We start from the raw sequence: 26,980 nt of genomic DNA, 5'->3' as shown, positions 1-26,980 counted from the left end.
GCCAACTTGGATTCAGTTTGACAAAGGTCATTATTATTACCATCTAGCAGAGTGTTTGGCTCATAGTTGATAGTCAATAAATATCACTGGTATTCCTTTTCTTCTCTTTCTCTCTTCTTTATATCAGTCTTTTGGCTGTTTCTTATACTTCAAGTCTGGGGGCATAGGATATATTTAATCCAGAGATTTCTAACTGGTTTTCACATAAGTTTGCCCTGGCCATTTCAATCATTAATTTGTAGGGAGGGCTAATATTCTGATCACAGGGGCTTAGTCTTTTTTTTATATCATTTGGCCACGTGTAGTGATTTATTTTTTCCAGTTATAGCAAGTCAAAAGATTGTGGAAATTACCTTATCCAATGGCTTCCCAATTAGTGCACATCATAATTTTCAGAGAGCTTCAAAATACTGATTTGTCACTAAATCTTAATTTGGTGAATGAGGATTGCGTTTTAATAAGCATCTCAGTGTCCTGATTCAGGAGGTGGGAGAACCATAATTAAAAGTTACCATTTGGTTAGTAGACCTTGCTAACTTTTAGAGTTAATGTTAGGTTTTCATCATGTTCAGTCTTTTGCGTTTTAAAGCTAATTGAATCTTGAGATGACTTATAACAGGAGGCAAATATTACAATCACAATTATGTTCTGCAACAGGAAATAAGCTCTAAATGAATCTTAACATTTTACTTGACACATTACTATGTTTAAGTGTATTAAAGATGTCATTGAAAGGTGCAGGGGAGGAAAATGAACTTGATTTGGCAGGTAGGTGTTCACGGTACTATTATCCACAACTGTCTATGCTGATTGACAGCACACACATTACCTCTTAACAGGCATTGTGCTCAGTTGCATCAGATTTAAGTGTATGGCATTTTTGCTGAATATTTGAAACTGTTTTAGTTAATAGTATTAATTGTGCATAGACCAACTTTCAGCCAGTTTCAAAATGCACAGTGGATAATAAACCAAAAGCGTCTCTGCTTAGAGTAAACTTGGGTCAACAGTTCCACGTGGCGTAAGTATTATGTATTTTGAGTAGGACAAATGCCTGATAGCTGAGAGAAGAAATTTTCTTCATATTATATATATGGAGCTGAAACTCAGAAAGGTGAAGTGCCAAGGTCAGTCAGTCATAAGGAGCAGACCCACTAAAAGAGCTCAGGTCTCTGGGTCCTTGTTCGCTGCTCTTTCTCTACTATCCCAAATTACTCTTTTTGCAGTGTCCACCTAACGAGAAACATGCGGTCTAATGACTGGTAGAGATGTTATAATACTTATTTGTATTGCAAAGAGCATTGAAGCAAGGAATTCTACTCAATGTTTTGTTTTGGAAAACCAAACATGCTTTATTTCATTTTTTTCACAATTTATTTAAACATCTCACATATACAAAATAGGTACAATTAAATTTTTCTGCTTGTCCAAGAAACAAGGCTTCTTTGAAACCATGGGAGAGGATGAAAATGAGACTGGCAAGGAACAAATGCTAAATTTAAAAAAGAGGACAATGTTGGGCAAATGATGACGTGCATACTTTCAGTTGGGTATAAGATTTAAAATCTTGATGTTAAGTCAAATGAAAACAATACACAATACAACTCAATACAGAGGAGTATGTCTTCTCAGCTTCCAGCACCATCAAATTCTTCAAGTATCTGAGAAATACTATTAATTAGCACCTTTGTATTTTGAAAAAAAAAAAAACAAGTACCTCAGCTCCTCTCTGTCTAGGTCAGCACCTAATGGTATGGATCACACTCACAGGAAAGTGTTTTGAGGTAGTTTGGAAGTTTGGGTTTTAAACTTCCCTCTGTGGAAGATATTCAAAAGCCACAAGTGGTGCAAATGTTCATGGTTTTTATTTTATTTTTCAATTTTTATTTTGGTTTTCTTACAAAGGTTGACATTTTCCACAACAGGTGTACGAGTGTTGAAAAAAAGTCCAAATCTTTTGGGGAGGGGGAAAAGGAGAGGGAATTTAATTAAATCATATTGCACAATGCTCTGATCACTCCTTCTCCTCTTTTGCCCACAATTTAAGCAAGTAGATGTGCAGAAGAAATGGAAGGATTCAGCTTTCAGTTAAAAAAGAAGAAAAAGAAATGGCAAAGAGAGAAAGTTTTTTCAGATTCCTTTTTTTTTAATTTAGGTTGAGTTCATTTATTTGAAACAGACTGGGCCAACTTCCAACCTGAATTCTTGGTCAGCACCACCGATGTCCAAAGGTGCAATATCAAGAATAGGGAGGCGAGATGGCTTATTTGTTTTGTATTCAATGACTGTCTTGCTCCAATCATTTGTCTTTTTCTGTTTAAAAAAGAAAAGAAAAATATACATATAAAAGCAGCACTATTTCCGAATCTTACATCACCTGTACCTCTTATGTATTATAAGAAACTTTTGCTATGTGTCACTCTGAAGACATGTATCTGACATAAACACATTCATTTTTGAAACTGCAGCATTGGGGTGTCTCTGGGGGAAATGTTTCTTGCAAGTCTAATTTAGGGAAAAAAAATTTCAATACATATTACAAGTGATCAATTTTTACGTTATCATTTTCAGAAAGTGTGTGTGTGGGTGGGTGGGGGGACAGGGAGTCTGGTGGGTATGCAGAATTGCTATTTGCGAATCTTAATTATTCCTTAATTTACAACATATTGTAGACAAAGCTAAAAGAAAAAGGAAAAGGAAGCAATGCTAATAAGTAAAATAAAATACGTGTAACTAAATTATATCCTGGGCCTTTTTAACTTCAGGTAATTTTAAGTTATGGGTATACATCTTCATTTAAGAAACTCATGTTAAAAGAAAAGCAACTAATATGTGGACATAGCATATGTCATATATATATATATTCTTATATATAAGAATAATCTGGATCTACCATCTGAATTTTATAAGTCAGTTAGGTCTTTCATCCATCTGTTCATTTATTGGTCTAAGCTAGAAATTTTCCTACCTCTACTCCCCCCCAAAATACTATTCCCATATTTTGCTATTACTTACAGAACAGCCATCCACAAGAACATTGTATGTGAACCTGCTGTTGCCCTCGGCAACAAGTTCCACATCGTTGGAGCCTTGCAGAATGACAGCCTTTTTCAGGTTGCCAGTCTCTTCATCCATGTATGCAATGCTGTTCTTGCAGTGGTAGGTAATGTTCTGAGAGGCATGGTTGGCCAGCAGCCGCATGAAGGCCAGCTGGGTAGCCATTTCCTTGGTGGTTACTCCTTCAACATTGTATTCAAACTGCAGAGAATAAGATGGGGATTCCAGTTAAGTGGAGACGGACTCGGACGCTAAGAGTCAAATTAAATGACAAAAAAGTGTACTGTAAGGAGACATAATGAAGTCAGATCAAGGCCTTGGGAAAAAAGGCACTTTTAAGGGGAAACTCAATTCACTTGTCTTTAAAGCATTAGTTACCTAGAAGGAACATAAAACTACTACACCGAGGGAAGGTAATTTCACAAAGGTATCTGTTTCAGGGAAGCCTTTATGTGTCTGTTTCTTCTTTAGAATAAGAGAACAAGGAGCTAGAGATTCCAACCTCTTTCATTTTCTGTAATTCCTACCAATTGGCACTCAAAAAAGTTGATGAAAAGGTTTGATTATAAATTCAGAAAAACTCATTGTTCTGAAAATACATATGTATTTTGTTTAGGACTCTATAGTGGCTAGTTCTCGTTCATAGTAAATGACATTAGTCAGTGTTGCTAGTGAGTATCAGCTGAGTAAAATTTGCAGAACAACTTTGAATTGTGTAGCTCTGCCAGTACGAGCAATCCAAGATAGATGAGAAAAGATCAAGTTTTTAAAATAAGCCTATTTTTGGTAAAGGACTAAAATGCAGGTAATTAAAAAGCAAACTAATCCTAATAATATTATTTAGCAGGAAAAGGAATGTTCGTAGGATCCCTCACCTGGGTACCACCATTGATAGTTTCTCCAAGCCAGACATGTTTCTTGACCTTGGAATTTATGTACCCATTCTTGACTGGGATGTTTTCAGGTTGAGCTCGGATGCAAGTTTCACCAGTAGAGAAATCACAGTGTACTTTGATAGCATCCATAGTGCATCCTTGGTTAGGGTCAATCCAGTAGTAACCTTTTAAGAAAACAAGACCCAGAGCATAAACTCTCTCATTGAATGGGGCACAGGTGCCAGTAATGACTAGTCAAAGATTTTAATTCCCATAAGTTGCATTTTTGATTTTACTGTTAAATTGTCCATGGCACATGAAACAGGAAGAAGGTGGCTGTTTTCGAGATTAGACAGGTCCTCCATGAAAAATTAGATCAGGCACATATTAGCATGAAAAGGCAAAAATACATATGGAGGGCTTGAGAATGGGTGCTGGTTGGGAGAAGAAAATGATGTTTCATTAATTTCATCACATAATGCAATTTTTACCCAAAACCCTTTTTATTCTAAATGTCAGTGGGAACACTGAAAAGTCCAACTTGTGAGAGAGGTCAGTCTGGCTTAGACATCTTGACCTACCACTGCTCCACTCTGGGTGGCTAAGTCTCAAGTCACGGCATGTGCGAGCTGGGTTCTTCCTGGAGCCTTCTGGAGTAAGAAGGGTCTCGATCTGGTTGTTGAGAGATTTCAGAGTAGCATCAACTTCATAATCCTTGGGTCTGAGAGAAGGTGGTGAGCGAGGCTGGTCAGCTCTGTAGAAGTCTCCGTCATAACCAAAGTCATAACCACCACCACTTATGCCAGGAGGACCAGGAGGGCCAGGGGGACCGGGAGGGCCCTGCAAAGGTGAAAGGGAGAGAGAGGAGAGTTTGTATTGGATTACATTCCAAGACGACAATGACAGCAGATTTTCAGTTGAGCATGACACAAAAGCATGTTCCAATAAGTAAAAAAGAATCAAGTTCATGTAAATAACTTGCTCCCAGGTGTACATGCAGGGAAGGGTTTAAAAAGTTCATTCTATCCAGATAATATTTACATATTTTAGAAAGCATATGGAAGTGGGGGAGTACTTTAATGTGTCATAATTGTCTTAGTTTAGTCTGAAGGATATAGCTTTTAGGTCAAGGATGCCTTTTATTATTTTCCAAAATCATACTTACAGCAGGACCTTGGTTACCCTGAGAGCCACGAATGCCAGCAGGTCCAACTGTACCAGGATGTCCACTGCGACCATCCTTGCCCACAGGGCCAGAAGGACCTGCAGGACCCTAAGAAAGAAGGACACTGAGTCTGCACGAGCCAACAAAACCTTGCAAGGGGGAGGAAAAGCCTTGGGGTTCATTGCTTGCAGTTGGCTCAATTTCAGAGGTAAATGTCTCTTATATTGACCTACCCTAGGACCAGCAGGACCCACGGCACCAGGAGCACCTTGATCGCCATGGTGACCCTTTAAACAGAGAACAGGAAAAATCACACTTTTAGATCATGCATTAATCAATGGATGTTTTTTTAATTGGATGGAAAACTTTAGTTTCAATGGATTCTGAATTGAGAACATTGAAAATGTAAAATGGGGCTCTTTTCTCCCATTATGTCTATTATATTCAATTATTTTTTTTTTTACAAGCCATTTCAGCAGTGTAATATTAGTCATTCCTCTAATGATATTTATTTTAAGTGGGGTTGAAGGACATTGTTGCCAGGAGATTTTAATACATGTATATTTCTATCTCCCTTAACCCTCACCTCATTGTGTTGGGATGAGATAGCATTATCTCTGGAGAGATGGAGTTAACCGGAGGATGGGAAATGAATATGATATAGGACATTTTAGAATAATAGCAGTAAAAAATTGAAGGTGAACATTCTGAATTGAAGGTCTTTAGATCTGCACACATGCTGGATGTTGCCATTTTACTTACAGCAAGACCAGGAAGACCTTGTAATCCATTGTGTCCTTTTAAGCCAGGAAGACCTCTGGGCCCCTTATCACCAGGCATTCCCTTATCACCTCGAATACCTTGTGGTCCCTATAAAGGAGAGAGAAAAACAGGACATTTACCTTCTTTAAAATATGGCACTCATTTCTTCATCAATACTGTTTAAACTGCATATGGAGGTAATTCAAGGCATGCAAACATCTAAAAGCTATGTGGGTGTCACTGCCATTTCTCTCTTTAATCTGCTTTAGTTGAGGTGTCCATAAAGTGGCCAGTGCTTTTGATTATTTAATACAAACAAACAGAAGGGAATTAAAAGCTACTTGTAGCAATGCTCAATGCAGACTAAAATTTTTTAAATACCATAAAGCTTAGTGTATAAAGCATTTATTTTCATAATGGGCAGTCTGGACCGATCCTCTCTATATGTCAATTTTTAAAAAACCTTCGCCATGTACATACACTAGGACCTCTTGGACCAAAGGCACCAACGGGACCAACAGCACCAGCAGGACCCTGTGAATTGGAAAAGAAAAATGCAATTCATTAGCCAAGCCCAAGATCTTCCTCCCATGATCCTATTGTCCCGAAGCATGAAGTGAAGGCATCAGAAGTGAAGCCTATGAGGATGACAGCATTGAAGGACAAGCATTTGCATCAAAGGACAGGCATTTGTTTAGAAACTTACAGGTTCACCACGGTTCCCATGTTTGCCAGTGGGACCCACGTTGCCATGAGGACCAGGTGCACCCACAGCGCCAGCAGGACCGATGTTGCCGGGATAACCACGCTCTCCCTACCAAAGGCAAAATCAAGCTTAGCTTCACTTTGGCCTCTACTTGAATCATATTTAAGATAGAGAGATAAAGACGAGTACTGACCTTGTGTCCAGGCTGACCATCACGACCGGGGGGACCATCACTCCCGGGGTTGCCCTGTGAAGACACCATGCCAGTGAAGGTACTTAGTGAGGCTGTGTTGCGTGCCATTTCTTAATGGTGAACCCCTCTACACTGTTAAAATAGAGGACCAAGAACCTGCTGACCTATATCTTTTTAAGAGTTGTTTTCAATGTTTTGGTCCAACTTTGAAGTGTGCTAGTTAAAGACTTAATTCCCAGCCCAAGCAACTTTCCACATTTTTAATACTAGGAGCTCTTGGTGCATGTAATATTATAGAACTACCAGAAGCTCTCTATGCATGTAGATATCACGTTCAGAAGCTTGGAACTTTAGCTCAGGACATAAAGTCACACACAATGTAACACCCCTCAGTATTATTCCATAAAATACGAGTTAGAACTCACATCACGACCAGCTTCACCAGGAGCACCATTGACTCCAGGACTACCCACAGCACCAGAGGGACCTCGAGCCCCAGGAGGACCAGAAATGCCCAAGGGACCAGGTTCACCCTAAAGAGGCAGAGAAGATAAACCACGTCTTATTAAACTGGATGCTAATCTCACTCTCCTCCAAACACCCTCGGTCAAAAGCTTCCAGTTTGAGAAGATAAATGGAATGTGAATTAGTGACAAAAAGGAAAGAAGTATCATCCTCTTCTTTACTCAGGTGGTCAACTTTATGTTATTTGGGAATGATGCTCTTAACAAGGTCAGCCTAGTTTCACCTGATATCTTAAATGAAATGAATTCATAAAGTTGAAAGAGTTTATGGAGATGAGAAGATTCCTAGCTGCTGTCACATATAAGGTTTAATGGAATGATTCAGAACTTCCAGAGTTTCATTCTTCCTACAGGATAAATGATGCCAGCATTTCATATTGCAGGGGAGTAAATGCAATTAAAGCTTATATCCTTCTTAAGCATGTAAAAAGAACAAAAATCATTCTGCATAATGCTAAGCTGTATCTTTATAGCATGTGTCTAAGTAAGGTGGTATTAAAGCTTCTTAGATAAGTGACATGTGATCTGTGTAAAGAAATGCCATGAATAAAAAATCTTAAGTGGAGTTATTCAGTGATCAATCTGTCACATTTGAAGTGGCAGCTTTTAAAATCTTTTATTATGTTAATGAGAATCAGAATGGTGTCAAACACTCACCATAGATCCAGAAATACCTGGTAGACCACGTTCACCTCTGGAGCCTGGGAGACCCAGAATACCAGGAGCACCAAGAAGACCTTGAGGACCTGGGGTGCCAGGAGGCCCCTGAAAAAGAGGTAAAATACTGAGTGTTACTGGTAAGACCCTAACAGATAACACAGGTAGGCTTGAGGACTATGAGAATGAGCTATCCTCAATTTAGAAAAAGACTAGGGACCTCCTATAGTAGGAAGTCTCCTTGGACATCTTTTTCCTGGTGATGACAAGGAATTTATGTCTTAGCGTGTATATTTCCATGTACCTAGTTCCTCCTTGAAACCAATGGAATAATATTTAAAACCATGTGGCTGAGTTCAATGGAACCATCTGCGGTAAGGGAATAGTTTTTATAGGATTTTTGCAAGGAAGCAATTTTGACCCTGGCTTCTAACTGAACCAAGTCTGATAAGGAACATTCAGAGTAGCATACTGGACAATTCAGGTTAAAAAACTGATAGTTAACTGAGATTGATTAACTTACAGTACAATGACCACGGCACTGGGATTCTATTCTAATCCCAGTACCAGCAATGTGCCCTTATCACCTTAAAGGGCCATTTTGATAAAATAGTGGAGTTCTTTTATTTATTGTTATCCTCATCCAGTAAAAATATGACACCTCGACAGCTGCTGAACAAATTTCCTGGCTCAACAGTGCTCTGCTTGAGAATCTGTAATATTCATCAACAGATATATGCCACTGGAAGAATTCTGTAAGGGCTTCATTTTACTTCAACACAAGGTATGAAGAAGGAGGAGTCTGAAATCACTTACAGCACTACCAGGCTCTCCAGAGGGACCCTTCTCTCCAGTAAAGCCAGGAGGACCAGATGCACCTGTTTCTCCAGTTCGGCCAACTGGACCTTGGTCACCACGAGGACCTCGAAGCCCTTCCTTACCAGCAGCACCAGGGGGACCAGGAGGGCCAGTGATACCCTGAGGGCAAATGTACAAGTCATTTATTTTCTGTTAATCATCATGGACCTGGAAGAGATGTTAATCATCACAGACCTTGAGCAGAGGCTCAAGAATTTTATTATTATTTTTATTATTTTTTTATGTTTATTAATTTTTATATAAGAACTGGGGTACAGGCCAGAGGCACAGTAGGGTGAGAGGATTCACCAGAGACAAAGCAGGGAGCGGAACAGGCAGACGGACTGAAATACACTGCCGAGGGGAGCAGTGGGCGAGACAGAAGAGGTCTGCCGCACCATGTGGGTATCTCCCTGGCCAGCAGGGAATCAAACAGCGCTGCACTCAACCCGCTGCGCCACCGGGGAGGCTTTAGATGCAAACAATGTGAAGCAATAAAATAGTATCCTGGCCATATTAGGAAATGTTTAGACTTTTAAACATTCTTGCAGAGAGAAGGAACTCCCGTATTTCTCTTCCTGAGACTGTGATAAAGTAAACAACTGAGAGAGAGGCAATGGCAAATGCCTGTGAGGAAAAGCAATGTTGTGCCACCCATAACCTGGCATATTGCAATTGAAACGATGGAGCATTTTCAGAGTTAGTTGTAAATGAATGGGACTTTGAGTTTTGGATGACTATGCTCATTTCTTTCTGAAAAAGTCAATACTGGCATTTTGTTCATAATTGAGGAATCACGTATGCACTCAACTAGGTTTAATTAAATGCCTACAGGGAATGAAGAATTTTCTGTTATGAACCTGTAAAGGATTCCAAGAAATCAACATCTTTGCTATTTTATTTTTTCCCTGAAACCTTAACCGGAAGACTTAATCCTTGGTAATTAATTAAATTCTCTTGAGTCCTGACAGGAGAGTCTGAATCAGAATTAAATTAGAGGCTAAACCACCTTTAAATTCAGGAACAATTATACCTTAACAACAGAGGCAGAATGTTGGCCATAAAGGGTAATTAGATATAGAAATATCTGATATGTGACTAAAACTGTTCTGTTTTTATTTTTAACAGAGACCGTGCCCCTCAAAGGGAACTTGTGTTCCCATGAATAAAAGCCTCTTAAACTGATATTGTACAATGTAATTTGTGATGGTTTGGCTTTAATGGGTCAGAAAAACTGATTTCAGACCAGGAAAGTAATAGCAAAATATTATTAGCATGTTTTCATAGAGAGTTTCTTACCAGTTTCCTACCAGAGGCCAAGTCTTTTAGCTAGAGTAAGTGAAGACCTATGTTTGAAATGATTTACTTACAGAGGGTCCAGGAGGACCAGTCCGTCCAGCAGCACCAGGGAAACCAGTAACACCCTAAGAACGCAAGCACATGGAAATTTCAGTTGGTGCCAATTCTAGGCATCATATGGAAATTTCTTCTTTGGTAGCCCCTCAATACATGTAGCCAAGGATGGGCCAAGAGTTAGGTAGGTGCAGCCTTAAATGGTATTATTTAAGCAGGGTCTTGAACACCTTCCATTTCCACACGCCTTTCTGATCAGTGTGCTGCCAGTTGCAACACCCAATATGTTGCATTAAGGCTCCGGTGGGTCTTTTGAAATGCCAACATATTATCTAATGGTTGTAAGAGCAAGATGCTAAAATCCTGTGCCATTATTGCTCATTGATGTGCAATCATTACTTAAAAACCTGGCTGGGTGATAAGGAATGGATGCTGACTAAGTGATTTTATTTACAGAGGAAGGTACAACAAAAGACCTAGAGCATTAACTTTACAATGAAAGAAGGAAGGAGTCACTGAAGTTCATTCCTGGGGAGCTCTGGATCTCTGGGGATATAAACCACACTGAGTTCCAGCTGAGATTAACATTAATAACATTCGTGAGAATGTTAAGTTAATATCCCATGAACCTGATCTTAATTTCAGAATTTCTCTGAATAGAGTTAACTTTATTCTCACTGGTTTCTTTATTATAGTCCAAACACCAAAAATGAGCATACTTTCAAGTTGTCCCTAAATAGGTTCTTAAGAAAGAAAAGTGATCAGTAAATACTGTAAATACTTACAGGGGGGCCGCCATCACCACGACCTCCAACAGGACCAGGAGGACCAATTGGACCCTAAATAGAAACAAACAAAAAAGATGGGGTCAAATCATAAAACAATTCTTATAAATGTCACTCTTTCCTTCAAAGGAATCATTCCCATGGCTAGTAGAGAAAATATAGAAATAAAAAAAAAATTATTATCTGTGTCATTTCAACTAAATGTTCTTGCTTCATTATTATGACCCTTATGGGGTTATTGAAGAAGAAGACTTTTATAAATTGTAAAGCAGGATGCAAATGTTAATTTTTATTTTTAAAGTCATCTTCTAGCTAGTATAGGCCCTGGTGTATACTAGGCACTTGATTAATGTGCGTTGAGTTAAAAGATTTCATGGGTAACTACACAAATTGTATTAGCCACCAGTGACTTCAACTTACAGATGGGCCAGCAGCTCCAACAGGACCCGTGGGACCAACAACACCATTTTCACCCTTTGGGCCTTTGCTTCCTCTCTCTCCTTTAGCACCAGGTTGGCCAGCAGCACCCTGTTGGAAAGGAACAGGTATTGCTCAAGTGTTCCATTTAATTCTACTCACCCACTTGAGATGTTTTCAGATTAACCTTCATTGCATGATACTCACAGCAGGACCAGCAAATCCATTGGGACCAGCAGGACCAACCTCACCACGTTCACCCTAAGTGGGAGAAGGGATTTAAAGATGTCTAAGCCATCTTAGCTTCATTGATGTCTAAAATTTGTGAGTATGAGTGTCCAAAATGACCAGTTTTCTACTTACAGGGCTACCACGAGGACCAGCAGGACCAGAGGGACCAGCGGGACCAGCTTCACCCTATAATAAGACAAAGGTGAGTTTGTTAATGTGTTTCACATAGATGCTCAAAGAGGTTAGGAGAGGGAAGGGTGCGAGACGTGGACTCTTTTAGAGTTTTCAGTTGCATCAGAAGAGATGACTAAGGTACATATCACCTAATAAGATAAAGTGGGTTTTTACTCTGCTTGATGTTGTATTCATTTTGGGGGTTGAAGTGATATTGGTCGTACACTTGCAAAACACTATAAATCAGTACCCACAATACCAGGAAGAGAACATTTTAATTTTTAGATGGACACAGGGCTGATCTATTTGTTGCTATCTGTGCAATACAATAAATAAGATCTATTTTAAGTGGACTGTTTGATGTGAGTTGGGCACACTATGTATTTTATTGATTTTTTATAATTGAGGCTTTGAGAAGGCTCAGTGCATTACGATTTTGTTAATGGGCAACAGGGACTTTAAAACAAACGATAGGGATTAAAGTATAGATCAGATAGCTGGCACATCTATAGTAAGGGGAAGGAGAACTTTAAATATACAGCATTTGTTTCCTGCTGCCAGTCACAACAGATGGGTTTTTAAATAAGTGGGTTTTATACCAAGTCATAAAAATGAATTGCCGGGGCTCTTTGGGGCTACAGCAGGCAGGAAATTTTAGATACTGCTACAGGCTCAGAGTTGCTACTCAGTGAAAATGCATGCTTACCCGGTCACCAGTGGCTCCAGCAGGACCAGGGGCGCCAACGGCACCAGGAGCACCCTAGTACCAAGAAGAAAACAAGTCTTACTAGTAATACCACCAAATCATCAAAATGACCCTTGCCATTCCCCCTTACTGTACTTGTACTGGTGCTGCACACCTTGCCTACACACTCCGGGTGGACATTAAGAAAGCCTCTGGTGTATTTCAGTTCTAACTAGAGGATATCTCAGTCATGAAGGTGATAGAAACGTGTAGGTCTAGGGCAGGTGAGGAATTGGGGAGATCTGGACTCTCTGCTCTTGTAACATTTCCTGGGTAGCAGCATTGTTTGGAACCGAAAGCATTGAACGACTCAGAGGAAACACTACTATGAATGTGCTACAGGGAGTTACGTGTTCTGAGGAAGAGGTGGGAAGAAAGAACTGAGGTAGTTTCTGGAAGAGCCACAATGCCCAACCCTCTAGACAAGGCTACCTTACACCTTTATGGGCTCGTTGTTAGCATCCTTATGGCACTAACAGTTCATCTTTGGGGCTGCTCTTTGAGTCATAAATTCTTAGGGCATACATCTGATTAAGAAGGACTTTAGTAGGGATTCTGGCTTCTTAAAATGTAAGTGGAATTATTGTTTTATTTTTTCCCCTAAGTCCTACAATAATGTAAACAGTCATTTAAAGTTCTATTCAAATTAGAGCTTTTGATCTGTAGGACATACTTGGTATAGGTAACACTAGGTGGAATAGAGAATTCAGGCTATGATTTTCAAAGGGATAAATCTTATTGAGTTTTCTTTTTGGAACCTGTAATATGGTATTATTAGTCACAGACCCAGGAAGGAATGGAATATTCTTTTACTTTACTAAACTTGAATCCTTCTTTTGTTAGCTCTATTTTGGAAAACTTCTCAATGCCAATTGAGTGAAAAATAAAAAGAAATTAACACTCTGAGTAAACAAAATTCTACTCACACGAGCACCATCTCTGCCTGGGTTACCAATTTCACCTCTGAGTCCAGTTTCACCCTGAAAGTACAAAGCAAAAGCAACTTTTTGTTCTTCAAGCCCCAATTTTAATTTTTATCAATTATTTTTTTTCTTTTTTCAATCCCCACTCTTTAAATCAAAATGAATATCATGTATTTTTACAGAACATGCTGTAAATCTTTTAGTCATTTGAGATCTTTAGTAATGTCTTAGTTCCCTACCTTTCTAAGGATGTTGAATGAGGGGAAAAAATAATTCTTTCCAGATTATTGTTAAATATTCTTTCCTAATTTCCATATACCCTCCTGAAGCATAATCAAGCAAGGTACAAATTCATGTGGACAGAATTATAAGGCAACATCACAATGGGCTTCAGTGCCTGATCACTCTTACGGCATAACTAATGCAGCAGCACGGTTGACAGCTGTTCAATATAGTTTCTTCCCATTAATTAGGGCAGGATGAAGCATTATTGTTAGTGGCATTAAAATGAGCCTCATGTATTACTCAACACCATCTGTTTGCGTGAAATTCCATGGTAGCAAGGATTCTTGCCAGATTAGTGACTTTAGAAATGTGTAGGTGCTACGTGGCAGAGGGAAGTGGATACAGATAGAGATCAAAATGCCACCAGGGCACCTGCTTAGAATTGTAAAAACTGAATGTCCTTGTGTAGCCTTCTTTGCTAGAGGTCATCAACAACATGTATTAAGGTCCAACACTCAGAGGGTACCTTGTCTCCCTTGCCTCCAGGTATGCCAGCAGCACCTCTCTCTCCTGGGAGGCCACCAGGACCAGGTGCACCAGGAGCGCCTGGAGCACCGACCGCACCAGCTTCCCCCTGGAATCAAGCACATGTGAAATCAATTATTTCAGGGGCAAAAGAAGAAAATGAAGACTCAAATTCTTGAAGGATTCCAATTTAAACATTTAATAGATAGCATTCCTGCCTGCTTGGGGACACAAAAGAGGTCTATTGAAAGGAAGGACAATGTAGCCAAGGAAGATGCTATTAAAGACACGGTGACTAAAGAGAAGAGAGTAGTAGGAGTGGGTGGCCATGATTTTTCTATAACCTGCTCTCAATCCTCTTCAGGAAGGCAAGCATGGAAAAGAAGAAGATAGGACAATGGCAGGCAGAATGTAAAAATATTTATCCGCAAACATTTTTCTTTTTTTTTTTTTTTATCCGCAAACATTTTTCAAGGATGTCTCTTAGGCCGGACAGAAAATATTGAAGGAGACTTCAATTGGGGAGATGTTTACATTTATTCTCTTATAAGAGTGGGGACAATAGGTTCTATTTTTATGAAAAACCCCACAATCCAACGTGCGTAAAACTTGTTGACTAGTTTCTCAGATAAAACCTTTTGAAAGTACTACCTCATACAGGCACATTTCTTTCTGATTTCCTCTCTCCTTCTTACCTTGTTTTTATGTTTTTCCAATATCCTTCCACATATCAAAAATAGCATTTTACAACTAATCTTTACAGTTTTTTTCCCTTTAACATAAGACTCAGAAGTAATATGAGTTGCCTTCTCTTTATTGTGGTTGAAGTAATGTTTTTTCTAAAACATGTAATTCCATCTATTTTAAAATCTAAACTACAAACTACTTTGAAACAAATTTGCAGAGTTAAATTTTGTCTAGCTAAATTTTGTTATAAATTCTCTGATTACTGGATAGCTCTTTGAAATTTTATTCTATGAAGTAGGATCAGTTGAGAAATTAAACTTTTTTTTTGAGAAGAGTGTCTAAATATATACGATGTTTTTAGTTTAAACAGAGCTGGAGATCAGCAAGAATTGGAAACAAATACAAAATCTGAAAAACACTTTTTTTTTACTATTATAATGGATCTACTTATCCTACTATAAAGGAGCCAGACCAGCAATATGTGACAGGAACTTTTACCTTGTTTCCTTCAGGCCCTGGGGGTCCAGAAGGACCTCGACTTCCTAGAGGACCAGAAGGACCAGCAGCACCACTTTCTCCAGGTGGACCACGCTCGCCCTGTAAAAAGGCAATTAGAAGTGTTGCATTGTTCATTGCCTTCAGAGACTACGTTTTACACACCAGAGCTCACTCTTTAACTTCTCAGTCCTTGTTCTGTCATTTATTAGTAAACTATAATTTCCCCTTTAATTTCTCTACAGTGAAATGAAGGGATGATGAATTTCTAGTCTCATTTAGATCTAATGTTGTGGTTACAACTCCAGAATTTGTTGCTTGTATGGTATGGTATTCAAACATTGGAATTAATTTACTTTTCTTTTCTGTCACAAATCCACGGGCAAAAAAAGAGATGCCAGTTATGCATAGTACTCAAAGGGAAAGATTGTGCCATTTTAGGTAAAAAGCAATGCTAGGTGTAAATAAGAGTCAATGTTTTTAGATTCTCTGCGTCCTTTTTACAATTACATGTAGTAATGACATAACAGTTGTTATGTACGTATGTATTTATGTATGTGTCTATCTATCATCTATCTATTTTTCTACTTATTTCCCAATTTGCATGTAAATATCACTGTGACATAGCATTCTTTGGCCCAGAATACTTTACATGTAAATTTACATTACAATTATTTCAAAAGTCCTTGTTATAACGTGATTCAAGAGGACTGTGATTCTGTGACACTAAATTTGTTTAGATATCCTAGGTAAATGGTAACTGAACACATAATGAGATATTTTAGGGGCAAAATAATCATACCCATTATTATTTTTTAATTAAATTAATTAACTCATTTTCTTACATCACTGTTAATTTTGGGGCAGTACTTGATTTCTCCCCTCAGGTATATTCCCCATAGATCTTCCACAACCGTAATACCCATGAATCATCACAACAGTACCTTGTGCTCTTCCCTGCCATGTTTTGACCCTTTGCCCTCCCTCCCCTGCTGTATGCCTCAGGTCTATGGTCAGCTTGCAAGTTCTGTCTTTTTCTTGAACGTTTGTTTGATTTCTCTATATTCCACATATAGGTATAAATATGGGATGGTTTCACATACCCATTATTTTAATGACCATGGAAAAACTAAATCTCTCTTATTATTTATTGTGATTTTCTTTTTTCTTTTTAAGAGCAGACTCATGATTTCAGCTTTAGACTTTGAACATCAACACACATGCAGAAATTGACTTTAAATCTTAGTAACATATTATTTTTCTTTGGCTTGAGTCAATCCACTATCATAAATATATCATACTTGTCAATATAAATCACTGGGTATAATACATGCATTAGTTCATTTAGTTTCTTATAACTGTGGGATTTTTGAATAGAAAATATGACAAATTTAAAAAGTCTACTACCGATTTAGAAATTAAATGTGCTTTACAGACTGCGTTTGACTACTGAGGAGTGTCAGAAACTTGTTGCAGGATCATCCATAGTTTTAAGAAGGCATTATTAGTTTTAAAATCACATCCCAGAAATTTATGAAAATAAAGTAGCACTTACTCTTGGGCCAGCAGGACCAGGGAGACCAAATTCACCAGGGAGACCCTATGCCAAACATGAGAGTAAGTAAAGCATGAAATGTATGTCTATCTAAATCAACTTATGATCGTGATGTTGAAACATAGCATGAAATAAAGCTGATGCGTTTTTAAGATGTGGGCTGTTAGGAACAAAAGAAATTCCAGTTGTGAATGGAATGATACCAAAAAAGTAAAAATTCCATTGATATCAAAGATTTATCTAATCCAGAATATGGTATCAGAAAATCTAAGTTTCCCTTTTGTTGATTTTTAAAAAGTGACAAAATCGACTCTCTCCTTTGAAAATATGATAAATAATGATGAACAATATCAGACATTACCTATTTTTAGCTACATAACAGACTGCTTTTTTAATAGAAATGATCATATTCTGCACATTACCTAGTTAATTGTATACCCAAGTGCATCTCCTTTATTACTGACCAGCTGTCTCCTTAATGTGCCCCACTGTTGACAAAGGAGACCAGGCCACAGAATGTAACTGAATTGAGGCACATTCATCACAATTACAGAGAAAATGATTCAGAACTCATGCCCTGATTGTGGACAGCAGTGTCATGTCTGAATGCCAAGAAAAACATTAAAAGCAATTTTTCAGGGTCTACTTTGATGGAAAATCAGTGCATTTACTTTTTCACTATGGGGAAGGAGATAATTTGTATTATAACATTTCCAGAGTAATATAAAAAGTAAGGCTATTAAATGGAATTTTCATTGACATATTTTACTTCCATAATGTGATGTTTTATTCAATTCGTAAAGTAATTTGAACAAATGTGAGTTAACGTGGCTTATTTTCTTCATTGGTACCAACATATACAGAACACTATCATTATCATGTGAAATATAAAATTTCCTTTTGTATATTATAATTGCACTGCAGCAAGGTATTAAAGGGAGAAAGTCCCAAGTTCAGGTAAATTGACTATCATCTGTTTTACTTACCCTTTCTCCTGGTTTGCCAACTTCACCAACTGCACCTGCGGGCCCAGGCAGACCCTACAAGGAAGAAATACAACTCTCAATCTTATTACTCTAATCAAAGGGGATGTTAATAACTAGCTTGGGGAGCTACCTAATATCAATATGGTCACCAACTACTGTGTGTTATTAAAGCATTACACAAAAGTTGCCTTGAAAATATGTACCTTTCTTTACTTCAGTTCTAAAATCACGTTCTGTGTGGTGGGAGAGAGTGGTAGGGTGAATTACAACAGAGTAGTCTGAGCATTCTGGATCTTTTTATTGACTTACCTGGAAGCCTGGAGGGCCAGCAGGACCCTGTTCACCTTTTCCACCTTGGACACCCTGGAAGTGATAGGGAAGAACATAAACAGAGATGTCTAACACATGACTGCCGAGCTACATATTTGGACAGGAAAACAGAGCTGGTCATCTTGTGAGAGCAGATTCATTTTAGTATAGCATGGAGTAACAGAGGCAAAAGTACTCACTTGTTGTCCAGGAGGTCCCTGAGCACCGTTGTTTCCATCAGGACCTGGAGCACCCTAAAATATTTAACAGGAAGACCCATGACTCAGGGAGTTTAAGATGCTGTAATGCTTCAGGGGTTGCTTCCTTAAAATCAGCTTGTCATGTTAGCTTGAATAAGGCTCTTTTTGGGTGACTAGGTCCGAATACCTCCTACTAGCTCTTGATGGGGCTTACAGGCAGTACATGGAGGGAGGGCAATTTATGAAGGCCAGAGAACATTGCTGGCATATTTGTTGTCACTTAATTGCAAAACAAATGAAATAACTAAGTGTACCCAAAGATATTTTTGATTTAGTGTACATTCTGATTTGTTATAGCTCACAATCTTACAAGTGTGTGGGGAGGGAAGGTATTTAGCGATGGTAAAGGGCTCTTGGGGATGTCATTTGGGAAGAGAGTGCTGGGATATTAGATGACCTCAAAGGCTGTATGTGGCCTACATGAATACTACTTGGCTATATCTGCACAAAAGTCAACACTTACCCGAGGACCAGCAAGACCAGCATGACCTTTTTCACCGCTTTTACCAGGCTCACCCTATAATAAATAGTAAAAAATACTTTACACATTAGATGCTAAATTAACCATAGCAATTTCGAAGTGTTCATTTCGTGCTTGCTTTTAGTGGGGTAAGGGTGGGAATTCCTAGTCTTGGAATTCTGTTCACACTGGTGTGATCCATCCCATGCAACTCCATACGCAGCAAGGTACCCCTGAGTTGACACAGGAGCTGGATTTTCAGCAGGTATACAAAGATATTCTGGGGGTCAACTTTAAATGTGGCAAGTGATGTGCGGTTTTCCTGTGTTGAAAGGGACTCTCTTGAGTTAGAGCAGACTGAGGCAGGAGAGAAATACTAGAGGCTTGGTGAAATATGGCCAAAAAGTGAGGAGGGATTGGAGGTTGTGGTGATTCTTACAGTGGGGCCTTTGGGTCCAGGAAATCCGATGTTACCAGCCTCTCCTCTTGCTCCAGCTGGGCCAATTGGTCCAGGCCTGCCGTCGATACCAGGGAGGCCCTGAAAGCAGACTTGATTTAAATTTTATGCACAAACAGGGTCTCACAATCTCAAGCCTGTTATCCTGCCATGGGATGAAACAATCATTTTCCGAATGCATAGAGCTTCCTGAAGAAAGGGTCAATAAGTAATGAATCCATTTTCCTTGTAGAAATAGGATGTTGGTAACATACATCCAAGTCCCTCTTATATGCACACAATTTTCCTTTCCCCCTTCTCTTTCATACCCTATTGCCCTCTTCAATTTTCCCTGCCGTGTCTTTTTTTTTCCATTTCTTCTTTGAGTCATGTATTCATTTGGTTCTGTAATTACAATCTATTACTTTGAGTTCCCAGATGATATATGTGGCTGATATTTATTTTCATTGTGTTCATGTGCAAATAAGCCACAGAATAGACTTGATAAGGGTGCAATAAGCTTCCTTGAAAATAAAATAAAGAATGAGCAATACTTACCACAGGACCTTCTTTACCAGTTGGGCCAACATTTCCAGGGGAACCAGGAAAACCCTATAAAACAAATGAGGATGTTTTCATATTGGCATTTTAAAGCATATACTTGAACCTCCAATTAATTGAATTCTCACACAAGCATTTTCTCCCACTTCTTTATCGCTTAGGGTAAATCACTAGGGGTATTAGCCACTAGCTGAGAGGTATGAAAAGTGCTTTGAAATCTTTCTTTTTTCTTTCTTGTGCCTTTACTTTTATTGAATATTAATGCAAGGGGTCCATTTACAGATAGCTCAAGAAACAGTTAAGCAATGTACAATATAGGCAAAATGTGTCATGTTATTTACCTCATAACAGAAAAACAAATACTTTTTGTAAGCAATTTTCAAAGTGGATTTTTCTTTGATTGCTATACTTGGTGTCTCTATTACTTGTTTATGGTACAATTACAGTTGGTATTCATCCATTAGAGATGATGGAGGCAAAAAAATTACTCTATTGCTATGGATTAGAGTGTCTACAGATCTAAAGGTCACCCTCCACAGCTAGTGTGATGCTGAATACATTACAGCACTTTGTGATTGCTGGGAAAATGATTTCACTTATGAATCTAATAAACTGATAATGTATAGTCCTAATATGTTTCATGAACACCTTATATAAAACTCACAAATTAAGATTAAAGATTCATGCTGATAGAAGAACCCACCTAATTTGGATATATTGAAATAAATCTATTCTTCCAAAAACCTCACAGCTTTTGTATCAAGTAATAAACCTGATATTTATGAAATAACCAAATCTGCAAAAATATCCACTGAGCTTTGATAAAGGCAAATTAAAAAGGCAACCGTAGGCAAGTCTTACCAATTTACCTTTGATTTTTTTTTCACTGTTGTCTTCAAATACTAAGTAGCCTTTTTTTTAAAAAAGGAAATAGTGCCAGGTGTGCTCAGTTTGCAACTTACTCGGGGTCCCATGAGGCCAGGCTCTCCAGGGCGACCAGAATCTCCACTGGGACCTCGGACACCAGCGGGGCCACTTGCACCACGACTACCAGGGGGGCCCTATTAAATAGAAAGGAACAGGGGTGTTTGCTGGAGTGAACGACACATAACACCATGTTCGTTCCCAGGAACTGCATGACAGACAACTTACCATGACACCAGGTCGGCCATCAGCCCCAGGAAGACCACGAGAACCAGGATTCCCCTGGGAGAAAAAACATGAAGCTGAAGAGCATTGGAGAAAATCTTTGAATCAAACGGGGCAATGTTTATTGAAACGTGACATGCATGCAAGAAACCTTGATCCCCTCGAGCGGGAGATGTGAACACAAATGAAGCCAAAAAAACTTCACCCAAACCCCAAAGGAATGTGTGGAGGAGGCATTATGCTGAAGTAGGTCAACACTGTTTCCAGACCCATTTTAAAACACGCCAAATTGAGAGTCACTGATTCAATAAACCAGATGGAAAGCAGATGCTTCCTTCATCTAGCAAATGCATTCCGTAATTCTGACCAATTCCCAAAGAAGGGCTAGTGTATCTGGGATCAGGAGTACTTGGAACCTACTCTCAATCCAGGAGGTCCTGTGGGGCCAGTGGATCCAGCTTCTCCATTTTGGCCTCTCTTTCCTTCTTCACCACTAGGGCCAGGAGGACCTTGTGCCCCAGCAGAGCCCTGTTTAATGAAAAAGGGGGAGTAGAAGACAGCATTGTTTATATCATATCCAGCTAGAGGACCTGGATTGAAAAAAAATAACTGCATAAAATTATGATATAGAGCACTTACTGGCTCACCCTTGTTACCAGTCTCTCCTTTAGAACCAGCTGGACCAGGCTCACCCTAGATCCAAAACAAAACAGTGATCAAATGACAAATACTTGTTACAACTTTCTGACAGACATACATGTTAGAATATTTATGGATCAAGGTAAAGAGAAGTTCAAGATCTCTAAGTAATGTTCGTATTTAAACAACTTCCAGAAAGTGGTCTTGGTTGAGAGGGCAAGACTGATATAGAAATGTGCCTCACTGACCTTTGGGTAATGTTTTAGGGTGATCTGTGCATGTGTGTGTTGGAGGGAGCGGGGTAAGTGCACCTACATGAACATACTGAAGAAATACAAACTAGAAATGCCAAGGGGTAAAAAATAAGAATGACAAAACTATAAGAAGCCTAGATGGTGATGACATGATGGTACAGCTGGCATTTTGGATGATAATTTTTGGATGAGAGCCACAGTCATGCCCACTTACGACAAGTCCTCTGGCACCACTAGCACCAGCAGAGCCAACAGGGCCAGGAATACCACGGGGTCCAGGGAGACCAGGGGCCCCAGCAACACCGGGCAGGCCCTAGGAAGGAAAAACATAGGATGGTCCATGATGAGGGAAAGTCAACACCCACTAAAATGACTTGAAAACCACAGAGGTGCACTTTAGCCTTTGCCATTACTCACCGCAGCACCCTTAGCACCAGTAAGGCCGTTGGCTCCAGGGTTACCCTATGGGGAGAAGGCAGAAGGAAATCAGTTAATATAAGTATTTCTGTTCTTCTTTCATTCTTTTATTTTTCCCTTCCACTCACGAGGTGAATAATGATGACAGCCACTTACAGGAGGTCCAACGGGGCCGGAAACACCTGGGAGGCCCACTTCACCACGGGCACCGGCGGGACCAGCAGGACCAGGGTTGCCAACAGCTCCAAGTTCACCCTACAGGGGAGAATGACACTAAGGCACCCACCAGCAAAGAGTGAGACAGCATATTTCCGTCTTTAGGACATCACGTTTTATGAAATTTCTTCAGAACAGCAATAACTTCCCTTATCTGTTTGGGTACCAGAAGATTAGGATTTGAGTTTCTATGTTCCTGGCCTGGTTTTGCCATCTTGGCCACCACTGCTACATTCCTTCCTCTGACTCTCTGCTGTAGTGACTCTGATTCTCAGCGAGTCAGTCCAAACTTATTTGAGAGTCTATCCAGAGGGACCCCATGAAATCAATTTCCATGTTACCATCTATATCTATGCTCATAATGCTTAAGTACAGAGAGACAACCTATTTCAAGCTGGGAGCAAGAAAACTGACTATTCTATATTCATTTTGAAGGAGAGACTAATTAAGCTACCGGTTCTGTAATTATCGCTCAATCTGCAAACACAATCTCGCTATTTTTTATATCACAAGGTAATTTATTAAGGTAATGAGAATGGTACGAGTGTTTTTACCTTGGGGCCAGGGGCACCTGGGAAGCCTGGAGGACCAGCAGACCCAAGGGGACCCTAAAATCAAAATACAAGATGGTAAGACATTTTTTCCTGGGAAATTAACAACAAAGGAAGATTGAAGTGACTAAACATGGCTTGAATTTATTTAATACTGGCAAAGAGAAAACTGACAGCTCGTCTGTTGTCATTAGCATCTTATCAAGTGGAAGACATTCAAGGTGTCCAAGATGGGGTAGATTTTACTTTATACATCAATCAAAAACCTGGGACAGTAGTACTTATAAACAGAATCTTCAAAAGGTCTATGGGATATTTGAAGGTGTTATTTCTAAAGGAAATTAATAAAGAAGAGAGTTCCCATCCCATATTCTACCCCTCACAATTCTTCAGAATAAAAACTTACAGCAGGCCCCACAGGCCCCACGCTTCCATCACTTCCACGGGCACCCTATGAAGAAAATAAACAGAAAAAGTCAAGAAGAAAGTGAAATGGTAGTGACAAGAAGATATCTTTTAAGCTAAAAATGAATAAAAATGGAAGCACTCACAGCTGGACCAGGGGCACCGACACGACCTCTCTCACCGGGAAGACCACGGGCCCCCTAGAAACAGAAATATTTTCAATGAAATTTAGACTGGTACTTAAAACAAATCATAGGCATCATTTGCTTTGCCCAATTTCTAGTATGTGCCTTAATTCACTAGAAATAGACTTAATTCTAACTCCAACTAAAAGATAATGGATTTCAACTAATAAACAGAAGACTTTTTGAAAAATATGAAAGAATACATTGCTGAGGGAGCTGGCAAAGAGCACTTAAAGAAGCTCCAGCTTGCAGAGTGCACACATTTAGGTTTACAATAAAGGAACCAATACTTACTGTTTGACCAGGAGTTCCATTTTCACCAGGGGCACCAGGTTCACCCTATATAGAAAAGGAAGTTTGAGTTTTGATCATTACATATATTGATTATTTCTTCTGATTGGGTAATTTTTACCCTATTAAATGCAACCTAGTTATATATTTTGCAACAGTTGTGACACACCTACATTGTTACTCAAATATGCCAAATATACACATTTTAAAAAAAATTCTAAAATATGGATTTTTATTTAGATAATACCACAGTTGTAGGGAGAGGTTATTTCTGAGCATTATTTACCCTGCCCCCAATTTCTCTCTTAGATTTTGGACATCATTTAGACTAAGTGGTATAAATATTAGGAATGATATCATAAAAAGAGATAGCAGAGGATAAATTTGCATTCACTATAGTCATCTTTACCTTCTTTCAATTTGTTTTGAAAATTCATTATTTTCATTTTTGTATGATATGAATGAAAATGTGAAGCTTCATAATAACTGTTATAGCTATCTTATTTATTTCCAATCTATATTCTTTTCTTAAATAAAAACCATGGGGTGGTATAATTTAACACAATGGCAAATGGAAAAGAAATTTCCTTTCGGATAATCTGATTTAGATATAGAAGATGGTTTGAGAGACCATTTAAGGACTGTTCATTTCTAGGAGCCTATGTGAATACACTTTTTGGGAATCAGCTGGAGAGTAGAGTCAGGAATTCTTGCCTACTCTGTTGCAACCCCTAGATGTGTGACTTTGGGCAAGTCACTCACTCTCTCTCGGGCTGTCTCCCTCATCTGCAAAATGAGGGAGTTTCCAAAGCTCCTTGCAAGCGCTATTTTATGATGCTGTGATTAGTAGTCTCAGCTATAATATTAGGCTCTTGGGAGAATGAGTTTGACCTTATCCATTTGTGTGGCAGCTGGAAGGTTAGAACAGATCCTCCATATTCATGTACATTTCTGGTCCCGCTAGTATTCCTTACTCATTAATTTGTAATTACGTTGGTATTCACTTTAATATCACATTATCTCCTTAATAGGAGAGAGAACATTTTATAGTTGAAAATGCTGTCAGAGAAGAGCCTAGCCAAGAGATAACACACTTCTGAGACTTTAATTACCTAATTAAAAATTTTTTGAGTGTGCATAGATAAATCACAGGAAAGAGGTTGAAAAGCGTATTGTGACATGAATGTACCTATCTAATTAGTGCATGGCAAAGGAGAATTTACAGTTTCAAATAACATGGAGTGTTCTAATATCTGATTATGTGTTTATTTACTTTTATTTTGCCTGCAGAGGTCGAGTGACATTATAGGGGAAAAGGGAATGGTGGAAGAAATTATTGGCATTGTTTTATCTCATTTATTTAATAGATACTGAATTAAATAAATATTAATAATTGACCTTTTGTCAGAAAATCCTCATAGTCTCCACCAATGAGGGATTTAAAGTGTAGAAGAGGAAATAAGATACTTTTAGAATATGGGCAGCCTTCAGTAAAAATATACTTTTTGATGGTGATGGGGATTTACAATGAGTACTTTTAAAAACAACACTTCTGATCTAGGATTTACCTTCACACCAGGAGCACCAGGCTGTCCCTTCAATCCATCCAGACCGTTGTGTCCCTGAAAGGCAAATCCTTATGATTAAAATGTGGTGCTTGGTCAAAAGTCTTCTGTCTTCCCAGTTACTACCTCCTGGTCAATCTTGTGACTGACTTAGTGGCATGGAGTGCAGGGCTTCAGTGCCAGGCAAACTGGCTCCATAGCCCTATGGAAGCGATAAGCCTCCCCACACTTAGAGGGGAGGGTATAATACTTTCTCACATCCTTGCTGTCTTCAATAATTTGACAATTTTCAGATGATTGCAGATCCCACTTAAGTTATCTGCATTTGCGTGATTTTCTCTGTGGGAATCCTTGTTTCTTGGAAGCTAAGAACAGACTGAAAAAACTATACTTCACTTTACTTTCCAGAGATCTTACTCAGCCCTCTCTCTCCACTCTGCCAAACTCGAGGAATTTTAAAGTAACTCCGAGCCACCCAGGAGTCTGAAGCTAGTTGCGGTTGTTCCTAAAAATAATCAACCTTTTTCTCATTTGGAAAAAGAATGTGCTCACCCTAATGCCCTTGAAGCCAGGAAGTCCAGGGGTTCCAGGGAAACCACGAGCACCCTTAAAAGCAAATAGAGAAGACGAATTAATTATGTGTTTGTTCTAAATAAAAAGCCAATGATTTCTTCCCTCCAAAGTATTGTTCTCATCAAAATTGATGCTTGAAATCACAGACTAGTACATTTTTAAATGCAGAACAGCAAATTAACTTGTTCTAATTTGAGGAACTAATACTATGGTACTTTGTGGAAACACGATTTTGTTGTTTATAGCATGCTTGCTGTCATGAATACTGCATTACTTGTATTAATAACAACTGTATGCATTCTAATTGGATACTTTCATTTGTCAATTAGTACTATAAGTATGCAGACATCTATGTTACCATGTTGACTGATTCTAGTTGTAGCAACTCATCTTATGTAAGAGAGGTCTCTGACCTCTGGGCTATATTCTTCTATGAAAAGTCTTACCTGTGGTCCAACAACTCCTCTCTCACCAGGACGTCCAGGTTTTCCAGGGTGACCCTAAAATATGAATGCATCATAAAATAAAACCTTTTCTTGTAAACTATCAGATAAGAGTGATGACATTTTGGTTTTCACAATAGGGGAAAAGGCATCACAAAAAATATGCACCCAAATATACAGTTAATTAACACCTACATTTTATTAAATGCAATAAAATCCATTAATATTTCATTCAAATAATATTTTCCATTGGGGAAAAGTAAGTCAGGCACATTAGTTTCCTGGCAGAATACTTAATATGAATCCAGAAACCTTATTTAGGCAGGAGTAATTGCACAGCACTCGGATATACTTAAGAGAAAATACTT

General features: G+C 38.8%; 1 protein-coding gene across 1 annotated transcript in view; it reads right to left on the bottom strand.

The window, feature by feature from the left end:
• Positions 1-1,319: 1,319 nt before the first annotated feature.
• Positions 1,320-26,980, bottom strand: part of COL1A2 (collagen type I alpha 2 chain) — a 35,997-nt gene continuing 10,336 nt past the window's right edge. Inside the window, exons 10-52 of the mRNA XM_037508037.2 lie at positions 26,616-26,669; positions 26,149-26,202; positions 25,600-25,653; positions 24,035-24,079; positions 23,702-23,755; positions 23,557-23,601; positions 23,154-23,207; positions 22,540-22,638; positions 22,384-22,428; positions 22,181-22,279; positions 21,713-21,766; positions 21,494-21,601; positions 21,077-21,130; positions 20,887-20,985; positions 19,922-19,975; positions 19,367-19,465; positions 18,931-18,984; positions 18,408-18,461; positions 18,208-18,261; positions 17,899-17,952; positions 16,913-16,957; positions 15,361-15,459; positions 14,177-14,284; positions 13,429-13,482; positions 12,464-12,517; positions 11,716-11,769; positions 11,560-11,613; positions 11,356-11,463; positions 10,936-10,989; positions 10,168-10,221; positions 8,756-8,917; positions 7,940-8,047; positions 7,184-7,291; positions 6,759-6,812; positions 6,566-6,673; positions 6,340-6,393; positions 5,860-5,967; positions 5,331-5,384; positions 5,098-5,205; positions 4,514-4,772; positions 3,933-4,117; positions 3,016-3,258; positions 1,320-2,313 (exon numbers count right to left, since the gene is read on the bottom strand). Of these exons, the coding sequence (XP_037363934.1) occupies positions 2,167-2,313; positions 3,016-3,258; positions 3,933-4,117; positions 4,514-4,772; positions 5,098-5,205; positions 5,331-5,384; positions 5,860-5,967; positions 6,340-6,393; positions 6,566-6,673; positions 6,759-6,812; positions 7,184-7,291; positions 7,940-8,047; positions 8,756-8,917; positions 10,168-10,221; positions 10,936-10,989; positions 11,356-11,463; positions 11,560-11,613; positions 11,716-11,769; positions 12,464-12,517; positions 13,429-13,482; positions 14,177-14,284; positions 15,361-15,459; positions 16,913-16,957; positions 17,899-17,952; positions 18,208-18,261; positions 18,408-18,461; positions 18,931-18,984; positions 19,367-19,465; positions 19,922-19,975; positions 20,887-20,985; positions 21,077-21,130; positions 21,494-21,601; positions 21,713-21,766; positions 22,181-22,279; positions 22,384-22,428; positions 22,540-22,638; positions 23,154-23,207; positions 23,557-23,601; positions 23,702-23,755; positions 24,035-24,079; positions 25,600-25,653; positions 26,149-26,202; positions 26,616-26,669 (3,669 nt within the window). The 3' untranslated portion in view covers positions 1,320-2,166. The remainder of the gene's footprint in view (positions 2,314-3,015; positions 3,259-3,932; positions 4,118-4,513; positions 4,773-5,097; positions 5,206-5,330; positions 5,385-5,859; positions 5,968-6,339; positions 6,394-6,565; positions 6,674-6,758; positions 6,813-7,183; positions 7,292-7,939; positions 8,048-8,755; positions 8,918-10,167; positions 10,222-10,935; positions 10,990-11,355; positions 11,464-11,559; positions 11,614-11,715; positions 11,770-12,463; positions 12,518-13,428; positions 13,483-14,176; positions 14,285-15,360; positions 15,460-16,912; positions 16,958-17,898; positions 17,953-18,207; positions 18,262-18,407; positions 18,462-18,930; positions 18,985-19,366; positions 19,466-19,921; positions 19,976-20,886; positions 20,986-21,076; positions 21,131-21,493; positions 21,602-21,712; positions 21,767-22,180; positions 22,280-22,383; positions 22,429-22,539; positions 22,639-23,153; positions 23,208-23,556; positions 23,602-23,701; positions 23,756-24,034; positions 24,080-25,599; positions 25,654-26,148; positions 26,203-26,615; positions 26,670-26,980) is intronic.

This window comes from Talpa occidentalis, unplaced genomic scaffold (assembly GCF_014898055.3).
Source record: "Talpa occidentalis isolate TD23 unplaced genomic scaffold, MPIMG_talOcc4v2.1, whole genome shotgun sequence".
Classification (NCBI taxonomy): Eukaryota; Metazoa; Chordata; class Mammalia; order Eulipotyphla; family Talpidae; genus Talpa; species Talpa occidentalis.
Note: the sequence above shows the minus strand (reverse complement) of the source record. Positions and strands in the feature narration are given on the sequence as shown.